Raw genomic sequence first — 15,040 nt, forward strand, 5'->3', positions numbered from 1 at the left:
GAGCAAGGAAGTTTAGGCGCCAGGCCCACTTTCAAGGGAGCTGGGCGGAAGATGCCCAAGATCAGACAGTTACACAGAGTCTTTGAAGTTTGTGGAGGTAGTTCGAAAAAGGTTTATTTCAGTGCAGAAAAGTTAGCTAAGGTGTCCCAGGCTAACCCAGGTTTGAGAGACGAGGATTTAATACACCCCGTTCAAACTGTTACAAGGGAAGCCAGGCGGAACACGGTACCTTAAATGGAGAGGATCCTCCAGCGGGGGAAGTTGTTCCTGGCAGCGGGTGAAAGTCGCAGCGTCGTCCAGAGGAAGAGAAGATCTCGTCATGGAGGAAGGATGAAGGTCGTTGCACTGCTAGGGAAGAAACCAGCCGCAGAGTTCTCCGGTACAAAGGTACTAACTACCCTTTCGGTTCGTGGTAGTGGCAAAAACGTGGTATCCCGGTTGCTGGAGTGCTTGGCACAGGCAAGGCGGCCACGAGATGCTCCAGGAAGGTGAAAAGAAGGTAGACTGGTTATCCCCACCAGTCGAAGGAAGACGACTCTCCGGGCTGGAGAACTCCCCTGTCGTTGGGAAAAGTGGTGAGACGGTTGTTGCAGGCCGGATCAGCTTCTCCCTCCTCGGATTCTTAGGTCCTGTGGTGACTTCTGAAGTTCCAGTCGCCAAAGCCCTGCTTTTATGCAGCATACCCCCATTCACTCAGCCTAGCAATCAAACATGCTAAGTGGTGAGCCGGCCGGCTCACCACTTGGGCCAATCACACAAGGGTGCGACTTGAGTTACCAGGGTAACTCAGTCCAGGGTGCCTAAAACCCCTCCCACACCTCCTGTGGTACCCAGACAGAGTGGCACCACTTTTGGAGGCTTCTGTGGAGAAGCCCGCCAAAAAGTGGAACAAAGGGCTCGACTTGGGTTGGAGTCACAGAAGAGAACACAAACGCCATTTTAGAATAGAGTTCTGGCAAAAAATACCAACCGGCGAATTAATATTAAATAAACCGGCGGTATGTTCGAGGCTATAAGAATTAAATAATTAAAGTTGGTAGCCTCGAACAATGGGAAAATCCCATTGAGATATATTCGCGGTCGAATATAAAAAGTAATATCCACTGCCACCAGCCAAAACTCGATCAGGGGGGACGGAGACGTGCCCCCTCGAACAACCAATCGACCGACCAGTACGTCCACAATATGATGGTTTGTACTGGTTTCTGTTCATAATTTGGGACTAGCAAAGCCAATGGTGACTTTACATGCCCTGGGAGACGGTAGTCAGTCCCAGGGTATGGAGTCTATGTTGGGGGGTCGCTACAACACCCCTGGGTTACGGCACGGAGGGTGCTGTGTAACCCACATAAAAAAAACACATGAGACCCTATGGAGTAAAAGACCCCATAGCCCATAAAACACATGGAAAGTTAAAGGAACACCTCAAATCATGTCTAAGAGTGGGAGCAAAAGAATCTCACTCTTAGCAGGAGAGATAAAAATAAACCCCAAAAATCCAGCAAAGCTGCTGGGGGACTCACTAGGTTTGGGAAATTAGCCTTACAGAGAATTCTCCCTAACAGTGCTTCAAAATCCTGAGGCACTCTATGCAACAGGGCTCCTGGAAGTCGGTGCTGGAGGCTCTGACGGGGCGCACTCAGGAGGCCAGGACCGGACTTTAGCAGCAATGGAAGGTCCGGGAGGAGTTATCGTTTTCAGCATCCGGCCTTCTACTCTGCGGAGATCGGATTGTGGTGCCCCAATCGAAGGTGGACGAGGTGATCGCCCTGGCACACCGTGGTCACCAGGGTGCCACCAAGGCCCACCTACAGCTGAAGGTGTGGTTCCCTGAGCTGGAGCGCAAGGTGTATGACTTTGTGGCGGCCTGTGTTTGGTGCCAGGCGGCATCTCTCCTGCAGCGTGAGCCTGCCATAGAGACGATGCCTAGGGGGAGGCGCCCTTGGGAAGTTATTCATGCGGACTTTGGGTCCACCACGATGGGCACCCACTTCCTAGTACTGGTCGACGAATACTCAAGGTATCCCGAGGTGGAGTTCGTGGAGTCTGTGGCGTTTGAGCACGTCGTTGTGGCCGTGGAGAAGGTGTTTGCGGCCCATGGGTTCCCATGCACGCTGTGCTCGGACAACGGGGCGCCATTCCAGAGCGAACGGTTCTCGGAGCTGATGGAGAGCTATGGGGTGGTGCACAGGAAGATCATGCCTCTCTGGCCCCGGGCCAATGGTGAAGCAGAACGGCTGATGAGGACTCTAAACAAGACCTTTAGAATTGCTCAGGAGCAGTCCCTCCAGAGAGCCCTGTACCAGTTTCTGAGGGTGTACCGCACCACGCCACATGCATCCACTGGAGTGGTCCCGGCAGAGGCATTTTTTTAAGCGGTGCCCTCGAGGGTTGCTGCCGGAGGTTGGAGAGAAGGAACCTGGGGTGATCAATGACCAACAAGTCGAGATGGACCGGCGAACAAGAATCGAGCAAGAGAACGTTCGGAGAGGGCTTCGCCCGCAGCGGCTGGAGCCAGGTGATGAGGTCCTTATTCGAAATAGACATCCCCATGGAAAGCTCTCCCTACCGTATGAGCCGGAACCGCTGGACGTTGTCGCAGTCCGGGGATCGCTGGTGACTGCGTCGGACGGCCGGTCTGCGGTAACTCGCAACGTGAGCTTCTTCAAGAAGCTGTGGGATCCAAGAACTGATCCACCTCCTGATCCGGACCCAGGAGAGGTCCCTGAGGACGAAGGGGAAACACCTTGTCTGCCTGAGTCCCCGGCCCGGGGCATGCCTATGGACAGATCACCCGTGCCGGAGGTGAGCAGGAGGTACCCCCAGGGCGCTGGGCGAGGGAAACCTGCTCACCTCAGCGACTACGTGTTGGGTCATCTGGCTGATCATCCTGATGATAACTGTTAAGTAAGGGGACCCGGGTGGATGTTAATAAAGGGGTGTTTTGAACATGGGGCATTGTGAAATGCTATGCATATATTTTGGTTTGGTTTGCAGTGTCTAGTGTTAGTATGTTTATTGTTCTCCCGGAAAAAGGAGGAGTGTGGTGCTGCCCGATGACAGGGTGCGCACGCGGTGGCGTGACGTTGCACGCCGCCGCGTGCAACATAAACAAACGGGGCATTTCCCGGCCGCGTCAGAGAGCTCGGGAAGCCCGAACCGAGAGGATGTGTGGGTGTGAGTCCTTCGGGGTCTGGGGCTTTCGGGAGGCGCCGGGGGACGCAAGCAACCCGCCAACACTGACCCATAAATCAGAACGCTTGTTAGAACCATTAACCAATCAACCCCTGTATACAAAGAGGCAGAAATCTGTTAATTGTGTGGGTGTTAGGATGGTATTCCTAGAAGACGTGTAATACTTGCTGGTGAAACCAAAGGGGCCAACACGTTAGATGATCGAACTAGAGCAAAGTAGGCCACATGTTAGAACAGGCCAGATCATGATGAGGTTATAGTCAAAGGCCTGCTAAGAACTAAACAAGCCTATTTTAATGATCTATTGGCCTCCCTTTCATCTCATCTTTGCTGACTTTTTCGGAATCTCAATCGTACTCCTTTCCCCTCCTTCTCCTGACCCCTCTTCTCTCTCTCGCTCGTCTGTTTCTGCCTCAGATTGTTAACTATTTCTCTTCAAAAATGTCTCGTCTTTGTTCTGCACCTGGGAATTCCTTCTCTGTCAGTCTGATACCGTTTCTTTGTGCTGCGCATCCTACTGCAGCCCCATGTGACCATCTCCCTCCTTTTATTCCTTTGGTTTAGTCCTCTTGTTACTTTGCTTACCGCTCTATTTAATTATTCTCTCTGATCCGATACTTCCCCCTTATGTTTAAACATGTTTCTCTTCTCCCTATCTTTAAAATAAAAAAAACTCCCTCGATTCCCTCAAACTTCCATCCTATTTCACTTCTTTCTTTCCTTTCTAAATTACTGGAACAAAGATTCTCAGGTTTCTAGTTTCATTTCTGCACACCCACTTCTTTCTTCCTACCAATCTGGGTTCCCGGTCTTTCACTCTACTGATACTGCTCTTCTTGCTGTGTCTGACACTATCTGCTCGTTGCTCGAAACATTCCTCTCTCCTCGTTCTTCTGACCTTTCGGCTGCGTTCGGTATGGTTGATCACTCTATACTTCTCTGTCATCTTGTCTGCCGCTCGACTGTTTCGCTTGTATCTCTCTTACAGCTTCTACTCTGTTTCCTGGGGTGGGGCTTTCCTCCCCCCTACTCTCCCCGCTTCTTATGGTACTATCCAAGGCCCTGTCCTGGGTTTCCCAGACTGTTCTTTATTCACTATTCCTCTTGCTTCCATTATCTCTTCCTTTGGCCTTTATGTGGATAACATGAAGCTGCTTCTCTTCTTGTCTTCAATGGTCTTGATTCTTCAGCTCTATTCACTCCACTCTTTCTAACATTATGCTCTCCATCCAAAACTGGATATCTTCTCACTATCTTCACCTTAACCTGTCTAAAAGAGAAATTATTTTCTTTCCTGCTTTTACTATCCCCCTTCTTTACCCTATAACAATCCCCCCCGCCCCTCCCATCTTCACTTCCTATTTCTGCCTCAGCCCGCAATCTGGGCATAATCTTTGGCTCTACTCTTTCCTTCACCGCTCATATTTCTAAATCATACTGTTTTCAGCTTTTTAACATTCATAAGGCCAGTTTCCTTACTTTTAGGCTATTAAACTCCTTCTCTTGACTCTTCCCTTGCTCTACCCTATTTCTTGGTCTCCCATTTTGCCCCTCTCTTTGCTCCATTTATCATGCTTCCCTTCGTATATTGTCCAACCTCTCTCCACAGGATTCTATTTCTGCTGTCTTGCAGCACCTTCACTGGCTTTCCTTTGAGGCTTGTCTGCTTTTTCATTTCCTTTGTATTGTTTTAAAATCTCTGCATGGTCTTGCCGCTACCTATCTTTCTTACCTTATTTCTTTCTATGTTCCTTCAAGCTCTATTCGCGCAAAATCTTTCTTCTATCAGTTTCATGTCCTCACTGTGCTTCCTCCCGTCTCTGGTCCTTTGTTGGCCCCTAAACACTGGAGCGCTCTTCCTCTTTCACTTCATTCTATTTCCTCTCTTTATCTTTAAAACCCACCTCAAGGCCAATCTTTTTTCTTCTTCTTAACCTCCTTTTGTACCACACATTGCATCTTTTTGTACCGGGATTGTTCTTTGTAAAGCGCTTAGGTGTTAGGCGCTATATATATACAAATAAAATACAACACCACAAACTTGGATCTAGAAGCTAGCAGAAGAACAGCTTTGAGAAAAGAAATCTGAGAACCACCACGTGGGGGCACTAACTCAGATCCTGATGGGGGCTGTACGTCAATTAACCCAACTAAAAAGCTTTAATTGTGCTGTGAAATCAGGTGTGGGTGAAGGTGATTTAAACCCAAATCGAAGGTACCCTGATAGGTGGCGAATACCTATTTATGTAACCAACCCCCAGGGCAAGAGGGTTCAAGGCCATTGCTCGTTGGCTGAATAAGAGAATGGCAAAGACAAAGGCCAAGAAAGGTAAAGACTGAGGCATCGACAAAGGTAAGGAGTATGACTGGGACAACGCTGAAGCCAAAGAAGTGTGCAGGGGCCCTTTAAACTCCCAGTGACGGAGTGACTGTGTGAACACTGCCCAGGGCGGGCACAGAGGTCAACTAGACTTCGAATAGTGGTTGAACACTGGCTTGCATCCTGGGATTGAATTTACTTTTGTCCTCCTTCCTCCTAATGTTTGGTTTAGATTCGTCCCTTTTGATATGAACCCCTCCCCCATCAGCATTCCTCCTACACCTAAAGATTGGGAGAACTTCACTCAAGCCTGGATACCTACTAAAAAGTGGAGGCTCTTCAAGCCGCTCTTTCGCCACAGAATCCACCACTTTAGTTGGCAGTTGGCCCTTATCTGTGGAATCCTTTTACTTGGCATACTAACCTGCCATGCCTAATGGGCCTATCCTGTTTGTACTACGCCTCACTTTTACCATCCCCTTTGGCACCTGCAAACAAAACTGCTGAGATCAAAAAACATGTTTGAGCGTTCTGTTCCTGCATTCTCACGGCAGTATGCATGATAATGAGCATAAACACATAGAATTCATTATTGACCACCTCAGCAAGTCAGAAAGCAGTGAATAGCTACTGGTATCAAGCATATTGCAAACATTTATATTTCAGAAGCAGAAAAAAAAGCATTTCTCTATAGTCAACAACCACAATGAAATATCCCAATAAGACCCCGTTCCAAAAGAAAAACTTTTTTTCACTTCACATTGAAAATTACAAACATCCAATTGAATGCACTTAAGTGAAAACTAAAACATGGAATCTAATTTGTGTATGGAGAAACGGTTCACTTAACCATTACACATCGTGTGCTCATACAAAACCTGTTCCAGTTTAACTAAATGTATGATGAAAAAGCTTACCATATAAAGGTAACCTTGTTATATGAATATTACAAAGGACACATTTAATTTACTGACCTCTTTTGTGTATTGCCTTTACTTACAGAGTGTAACATGTTTTACTTCACCACCACAACTTTAAAAACGTACCTTGCTATAACCATGATCTGTTAATAGACTTGTAGACTTTGGGGTTTCATTATCACTTGGGATAGTGGCCCTAGCCCAAATGATGGGGTTGGGCCATTATTTTTGAGGCAATGGGCCTCATTCCGAGTTCGGCAGTTACCCTGCCGGTGCTACCAGCGGGTTGCCGCCAGAATCTGAATAATCGGCCAGGAAGTCAGGCGCTGGTAAATTATTAATCCCCATTCCCATAGAGTCTTATGGGACTCTGTGGGAGTGGAGACACGGGAGCACCGGCACCGTTAGCAACAGTGCCAGTGCTTCTGCGACGGGTCTGGCTACCATGGCCGCTGCGCCCGGCAGGGTCAGACCTGTCGGGCACAGTGGCACCAGCAGGCAGACTCGTAGTTTGCTGGTCTGGAAACAAGGGTGCCAGTGAGCTTACCGGCACCCTCGTTTCCGGACCGGCAAACTTGTAATGAGGCCCAATGACTCCTCTCTGACTCTCTAAGGCAACAGCATTTGCATCAATGTATGCATAGGAACATCTTTTGTTGTATTATGATCATTTTCTCTTTTTTCCCCCTTGAGTTAATGGGAAACACCATTTGTTAAAGGTGTTACATTCATATAGTACCAGTGATATTTAAGAATGCACCTTTCTCCTTAATGAAAAGGTGCCAACTAGTGCACAGATACATGCATAGACACACCGTGCATTCAGAAGGGTCGTAGATGTATGCCAAGTGTTTATTACCAGTTGAGGATTTAGGCCCCAAAAGCATCTTAAGTTGATTGCCAGCACTGGACCATATCAACAGCCTATGGTGAATACAGGCATTGGGATTACATGGACCCATGGAGTAAGCCTCAATGTTAGGTCTATTGGATCACTGGCCACAGTGAGCCATCCTCTGACTACAAGAGTCCACCCCTGTCTGGAAGGGTTGTTTTGACACCTTAGCACAAAGTGTCAGAATTGTTGTGATGGATACATTTTGAAAACATTTGTCCATGGGTTTAACCATATTTTGAACATTCAAGCTGAAAAGGAATTGCAAAAGCACAAGAAAACAGGTTGAATGGACCCCAATATGAACAGTGTTTATCCAGGTCAACCCATGAGAAACAGGATCTGCAACACAACCATAAACCCAGGAGTTAATAGAGAACCTGCCAGGCTAGAGAAAAATACCATCTTAAAGAAAACCTATAGCAGTATCAAGGAAAACAGAAGTACAGCTCCACTTTTCCAATGAACATTGTTTCTGTTCTCTGGAGCAGAGTGTAAGGCATTGAGGGCACCAGCAGGTGTCTCAGAGGCAGGGATGCTGATACAATGAAAATATTTACTTTGAGGAAAGTCACAATCTTGGGAAGCCACAAAACACACAGAAAATGGGTATGTTCCAGCACCTTTATTTGAAAATAGTGAAAGGTGGATGAAAGCCTACGTGGATAGCAGGACACAAAACTGAAGACTATGGCGCACATATTGGGACTATACAAATAGTAAATAGGAAGGTCTGAAATACCTACGGGTCGCAGGAACAATGTTCCTAGTTGTGACCCTTGCTTCACTAGGACATCTACCCTTTGTCTCCAGTATTCCTCCAAGACAATACTCTACAGAATATGTTCTGGTGAAACTATTAACTTTAGGACGCAGGGATATAAACTAAAATATAAGAGAAAAGATACATAAAATATGAGGATGGGTTAAACCGAAATAGGGTAAAATTAACCTCATTGAATGGGAGCTAGTACCCAAGTCTTGTTTCCTGGCAAACACAAACAGTACAGGGTTTCAACACCATGGATTCATGAAAATAGTCAAAGGACATGATTTATGTACCCTAGTTTACTATTTTCGAAGTTTTGTTGGGGTGTCCAGATGATATCTTCCTGGACTTGGACACTAATTCCACATCCAGGAAAGAACTTTTAAACCCTGCCACCACCTTTTTTTCCCCAGAGATAACTGTAGGCAGGAACATATTCTGTCATACCCTACCCACCATGCAGGTATTAGGGTGCCTAGATTGCTACACTCAGGTATCCATGCACTCTGAGCAGCTCAACTCTTCTGGTCCTCCAACTGGCTCTCTTCTCACTGCTCTGCAAGGCACCACTGTACTACTGCTTCTAGACTACTACTAGACTGAGTAAATAGACCCTCTTGTACACAGACTGGGCTTTTTGTCTACTGTCAGAATGGCTGGGGTGGTCAGGTGGTTCCTTACAGCGTTCTGATTGGGAGTGAGGCTTTATAGTTCTTAACTCAAGGAGAAGCGTTTTAAAAGAGCTGGTTGGTATTTTCTTTTCATGTGTCATTTGTGTTTGGAGGGGAGGAGCCGGTTTTACTCGCTCTCCGTGGTTTGCTGTCTTCTTGGCAAGTACAACTGTTTAAGCGTCAAATTGCTGTTTTTCTGCTTATTTCCCTTTTCATCAGGAACTTCAAATTGGTGTTCCATTGTTATTTTAAGTGTTTTGTATGGGAAAGTCCTGCTGCTGCTGAATGGTGAGGGGGAGAATTCCCACTGAACGGCTCAGACTCAGTGAGGGGGAGGTATTGTAAGTATGCTGAGTGTGCTGCAAAACCCACCTCTCGGTCTGGTGTTCGGTGTAGTGCGACTGCCTGCTGAATTTTGTGGTAATGGGTGCCTGATGAGTTAATGGGAATTCAGTCTAGGAATGTATTTATTGCAGACCCACTCCCCCCAAACCCTCCCATCTAGGTATACCTCATCCAGTGCACCATGGACGCAGAAGTGAGGGAGCTACTGAAAGCCATAGAGCAGGATTATTTTGGCTAAATAAGTTGTGGAGGAGGTCTTTATCCTACAAAATGTCTAGGTCTTGGTAAATGAGGAAGAACTCTGAAGATCCCCATAGACCACCTCAGTAGGTTTCATTGCATAGCGCAAAGCTTTCCTTGGCCCCTAGAGACTCCTGCTGCCCCTTAACCATCTCCCTTTATGTGACATTACAAGAATTACATTGTTCTCGTTCTGCTCTCATTTTGGGAGTGATTTTTCACGAGTGGTAGCAAAGAGCGACTGGGGCATATTGAAGTATGGGAATTTGCAATCAGGAGATTGGTATTTTACAATATTTGACATATTAGAGCAGAACATATACAATTCCGTTACATACCGCTGCTGCGATTTCTGCCCCATTTTTATGGTTGACAGCAGCAAGTACTATCGAGGCAATGAAGAAAAATAACGTGCTCAGCCCAGTGTTGATCAAATCCTGCAAAAAATAAAATATATGAGGTTTTATTATTATGCTAGATTTGTTATCGTTTCACCATATCAAAATACAGGAAACACCACATAAGCACAATGCTCTAGCAACATGCATTATTTAGCACCAGACTCCCCAAATCATTCATTATAATTCGCTTGAGAAGAACAATTGCACAAATCACTATTTTGTCAATATGAATAGCCATTTAATTTCCGCATACCACTATTTATGCTCCAAAATCTCCCAGAGACATGGCCAACAAAGCTGTGCTAGCCAATACCAGTAGGGCACTCCTGGTCATTGTATATGGGGCATTGTGCCTTCACAAGAATGGTCTGCAGGAGGACCATCACTATGCACATAAGCATACGCCATTCCCCAGTGTAAAAAAACAACAAACAAAAAAAGGACAGTGGTGTGTGGCTTCATTCCCACTGCTCGTCCATAAGCACTTCAGTAATAATGTGTGAACCAGCCATAACAGATCCTTGTCATGCTGTGTTAACTGGGTGTAATATAAACTTAAAATAACATGCAAGCAGAACGTAATGGGAAATCGCTGTAATTAACTAAATGGGCATTGCAAAAACTGGCAATAAAGTGCATATTGGTCATGATAACTAGAAATGATATGCTAACCTGGCTCAATGCAAACTGGCTGTGGTGTGCCAACAGGATACTTGAGGTTGAAAATATTCAGCCAGTTCCCATAATGCAATCCCCGGTCTTGGTGGAGTAGGCCCCCTTTCTTCATTAATTTAGTTATGGAATCATCAGTAATCCAAGGCCTGGGTTTCCCCAGACGTTATCATTGGTTTTGGCAGTTTGGTGGTGTGAGCCACCCATCACCAAAACATTGGTACTGTATGTACTGTATTAAGAGAAAGGAAAACAACAAGTTACTTACCAACTGGTAATGTTCTTTCGACTGAATGTTCCTCCAACGTATTCCACATCTTTGACATGTAATGTCCCCACAGCTGTGTAGTTTGGAAACTTTTTCCTCAGAGGGCGTCCTGCGTCGATGGTGTTGGATCAATGTCCCTCGAAGGCCTCCGTCGAGGGCGACGTCACCGGATGTTACAAATAGGACACACGGCGCCCATAGCCTCAGTTTATGTTTTCTCCCCCATAACGTGCAACATGCACATATCCAGTGCCTGCTTGTCTGCACCTAGCCTTGCGGAACCGTAAGCTGCAATTGCATAGGAAATTCTCCAGAGGGGCAGGCTGGGAGGGCGATGTGGAATACATTGGAGCAACATCCAGTTGAAAGAACGTTACCAGTTGGTAAGTAACTTGTTCTTCAAATGGATTGTGTCCTCCAATGTATTCCACATCTTAGACTCCCAAAACAGTACCAGAAAATGGAGGAGGGAAAAGAATTTAGAGTACCCAATCAGATGGCAGAATAAAGACCCCACCTTACCAAAGGCCATATCTTGACCATGAAGTGTATCAAGCGAGTAATGTTTAACAAAGGTGTGGATAGAAGCCCATGTGGCTGCATCACAAATGTTCAGAATCGGAACTCCCCTCTGCAGGGCTGTGGAAGCCCAATCGATGACCAGCATACCCCACAAAGAGTTGATCGTCCACTCTGACCGTGGTCATCCTAGAAATATAAAAGCTGAGCTCTCTCCTAGGATCAAACCTATGGAGTCGCTCCTCATCCTTCGCAGGATGAGGAGGATAGAAAGAAGGAAGAACCACTTTCTGGCTCAAATGAAAGTCGGACACTACCTTAGGTAGAAAGGATGGACAGTACTCAGTACAACCCTATCCTTGTGGAACACAGTAAAGGGCGGTTTAGATGAAAGTGCCTGCAATTCACTCTGCGAGCGGAAGTAACCGCAACCAAGAACACCGCCGCGAAAGCCAACAACCGCAAAGGACAAGAGTGCAAAGGTTGAATCGGAGCACCCATAAGGAATTTCAAAACCAAATTCAGATCCCAACCCGGCACCTGGAAAGGAGATGGCGGGAACACATTAGTGAGGCCTTTAAGAAATTGTGAAACCGTAAAAGAAAAAGGAATCTTAAAGTAAGAACATTCTTCAGACGAGCGCTTGAAGATAGACAGCGCCGCCAAGTAACCTTTAATGGTACCCACTTGAAGGCCCCTGTGGGCCAAAGAAAGTAAGAAAGACAAAACCATGGGAACGGAACACTGAAAAGGATCAACATTTTGTCCTCTGCACCAGTTGTAGAACTTAGGCAAACGGTACTGGGATTTTGTTGCTGCCCCCCTGGCCGAAAGCAACACCTCCATCACGTGATCCGGGAGGTCCCAATTCTTATACCTCAACCTTTCAGATACCAAGCGTGAAGGTTGAGGGTCCTGACCCCTGGAGGGAGAACCCAACAAAAGAGAAAGAGAGCGAGTGAGACTGAGAGAAAGAGAAAGAGAAAGAGCGAGTGAGACTGAGAGAAAGAGAAAGAGAAAGAGCGAGAAAGAGAAAGAGAGCGAGAAAGAGAAAGAGAGCGAGAAAGAGAAAGAGAGCGAGAAAGAGAAAGAGAGAGAAAGAGAGAGAAAGAGAGAGAAAGAGAAAGAGAAAGAAAGAGAGAAAGAGAGAGAAAGAGAGAGAAAGAGAGAAAGAGAGAAAGAAAAAAAGAGAAAAAGAGAGAAAGAGAGAAAGAGAAAAAGAGAGAAAGAGAGAAAGAGAGAAAGAGAGAAAGAGAAAGAGGATGGTGTGGAGGGCAGAAGGTCCGGGTACCACGCTCTCCTGGCCCAATCCGGAGCAATGAGGATTATGTGGGATCCGAGCCTCCGTAACCTCCTTAACACTTAAGGAATGACAGGGACTGGAGGAAACACGTACAGCAGTGGGAATGACCAATCCACCACGAATGCTCCTCTCGGAGGAAATTCCCTTGAGCAGAATCTCTCGCACTTCCGATTGGCACTGGTGGCAAAGAGATCCACTTGTGGGGTTCCCCAAAGGGTGAAGATCTCCAGAAGGACTCTGAGCCAACTCCCACTTGCGAGAGATCGTGCTCTGCCTGCTCAGAGCATCCGCTGCTGCATTGTCCACTCCGGCCAGATGCCTGCTCAGAGCGTCCGCCACCGCCTTGTCCTCTCCGGCCAGATGAACTGCAGAGAGTGAAATTTCCTGCTGAATTGCCCAGAACCAGAGCTGTGTTGCCGATCTGCACAACGGGAGTGACCCTACCACCCCCTTTTTTGTTGAGGTAATGCATGGCCACTGTGTTGTCCGTCATGATCAGGATGGTCTTCCCCGCAGACTGCAGAAAAGCTTTCAGGGCCAGACTGATGGCCCTCAGCTCTAACAGGTTGATGTGGAGTTTGTACTCCGACTGAGACCAACACCCGCTGGCGGTCAAAGCCTTGGCATGAGCTACTCATCCTGTGAGGGAAGCGTCAGTCACTACAGTCGCCTCCAGCGATGGTTGCCAAAACGATTCCCCCTGCATCAGATTCCTCTCGTTGGTCCACCGCGGAAAATCCTGGGAGACAGAGTGGAATCAGAATGGGATCCGGCATCTTGGCCGAGAACTGCGACCACTGCATCTTGAGGACCCAGTGCAGGGATCTCATCCTCAGCCTGGCTTCTGGCACCAGACCAATGCAGGATGCCATGAGGTCGAGCAACCTTAAGAATTCAAAAGCCGGGAGACTCTGGGCATGTTGAAACTTGTTCACCATCTGCACAACATGAGCCCTTACCTTGTGAGGCAAGCACTTCCCCAAGGACATTTCCAACACAGCCCCGATGTACTGGAGCTGTTGGGAAGGTGTCTGATGAGACTTCTTGAAATTGAGGGAGAAGCCCTGCTTGTGGAGGGAGCGGCAGGTGAGACTGAGGCGAGTCAATGCTTGCTCTGGAGAGTGCGCACAGATCAGCCAGTCGTCCAGGTAGGGGTAGACATGAACCCCCCTCCCCCTCGCCTGAAATACGCTGCCACCACCACCATTAGTTTGAAGACCCTCGGGCGGAGGTCAATCCAAATGGCAGGACCCGAAACTGAAAGTGTGAGTCGCCAGCCGCGAACCACAGGTACTTTCTGTCTTTGGTATGAATCGGCACATGAAAGTAAGCATCCTGTAGGTCCAGAGACACCAACTAATCCTGAAGTTCAAGGGCCTGGAGGACTTGAGAAAGAATAACCATCTTGAATTTGTCCTTCCTGAGAAGTTTGTTCAACCAACATAAATCCAGGATGGGTCTCAATCCTCTGTCTTTCTTTGGAATAAAAAAAATCTGGGGAATACCAACCCTTGTTGCTCTCCGCTACAGGCACCAGTTGAATAGCGCCTTTCTCTAGCAGGGTCAAGATTTCCTGCACAAGGAGCGGATCTGGAAGGTTCAAAGAGAGATTCCCGGTGGATTGTTGTGAGGCCGCTTTAGGAAGGGAAGGCAGTAACCGTGGGCTATTGCATCCAGAACCCACACATCTGAAGTAATGGCTTGCCATTCGCCGGGATGCTGAGACAGCCTGCCCCCAACCGGCGAATCATGGGACATGGCCTCATGACTTTCGGAGCAGCTGCGACAGCGCCTGAAGGGAATGAGGCAGCTGCCTGAGCGGCTTTTGCACCTCGGTTTCCCCGACCACCATGGGTACTTTTTTGCTGACCCCTTTGACTGGCGGCTCCGCTCGTTCTACCAAAGGAGGAGTAGTAATGAAAAGAACCTCCCCTCCACTGCTGTCCTCTAGGACGAAAAGGCAGAGGTTGACGCACAGCTGCGCTCAAAGATTTCGCTGCAGCTTTCGAGGTCTGCAACCTCTCAAGGCTCTTGTAAGCCTTGCTGCCAAACAAATGTGTGCCATCAAAGGGCATGTTCAAAAGACGGGCTTGCGCATCCGGAGCAAAACCCGACTTTCACAACCACGCAAACCTGCGTATCACGGTGTTCGCAGCCATGGACTGGCTAACACTGTCGGCTGTGTCCAAACCTGACTGAAGGGTTTCACACATGGCATCCTTGTCGTCTTGCACGAGAGCAAGGAACCCATCTCTTTCTTCCCCCTCAGGAATATGCTCAGCCACTAACAAAACAATTCCACAGAGTGTGTGAAAATCTTGCCAAGGCACAAGTGGAGTTGGCTGACTTCAACGCCATACTTCTTGCAGAAAAAACCTTGCATGCCCAACCATCAAAGCGTTTGTCGTCCCTATCAGGAGAGATGGTAGGGTACGCCGCCTGCCTCGAGGTGGCCGTAGCCACCTGAACCACCAAACTCTCGGGAGTGGGGTGAGACGAAAGGTAGCTGGGGTCACTACCGG

At 47.6% G+C, this 15,040-nt stretch overlaps 1 protein-coding gene across 1 annotated transcript in view; it reads right to left on the reverse strand.

Moving 5' to 3' along the window:
* Nucleotides 1-15,040, reverse strand: part of CMTM4 (CKLF like MARVEL transmembrane domain containing 4) — a 659,789-nt gene that overhangs the window by 199,459 nt on the left and 445,290 nt on the right. The window contains exon 3 of the mRNA XM_069653104.1: nucleotides 9,694-9,792. Within this exon, the coding sequence (XP_069509205.1) occupies nucleotides 9,694-9,792 (99 nt within the window). The remainder of the gene's footprint in view (nucleotides 1-9,693; nucleotides 9,793-15,040) is intronic.

Source organism: Ambystoma mexicanum, chromosome 1p (assembly GCF_040938575.1).
Source record: "Ambystoma mexicanum isolate Mex_15411 chromosome 1p, UKY_AmexF1_1, whole genome shotgun sequence".
Taxonomy (NCBI): Eukaryota; Metazoa; Chordata; class Amphibia; order Caudata; family Ambystomatidae; genus Ambystoma; species Ambystoma mexicanum.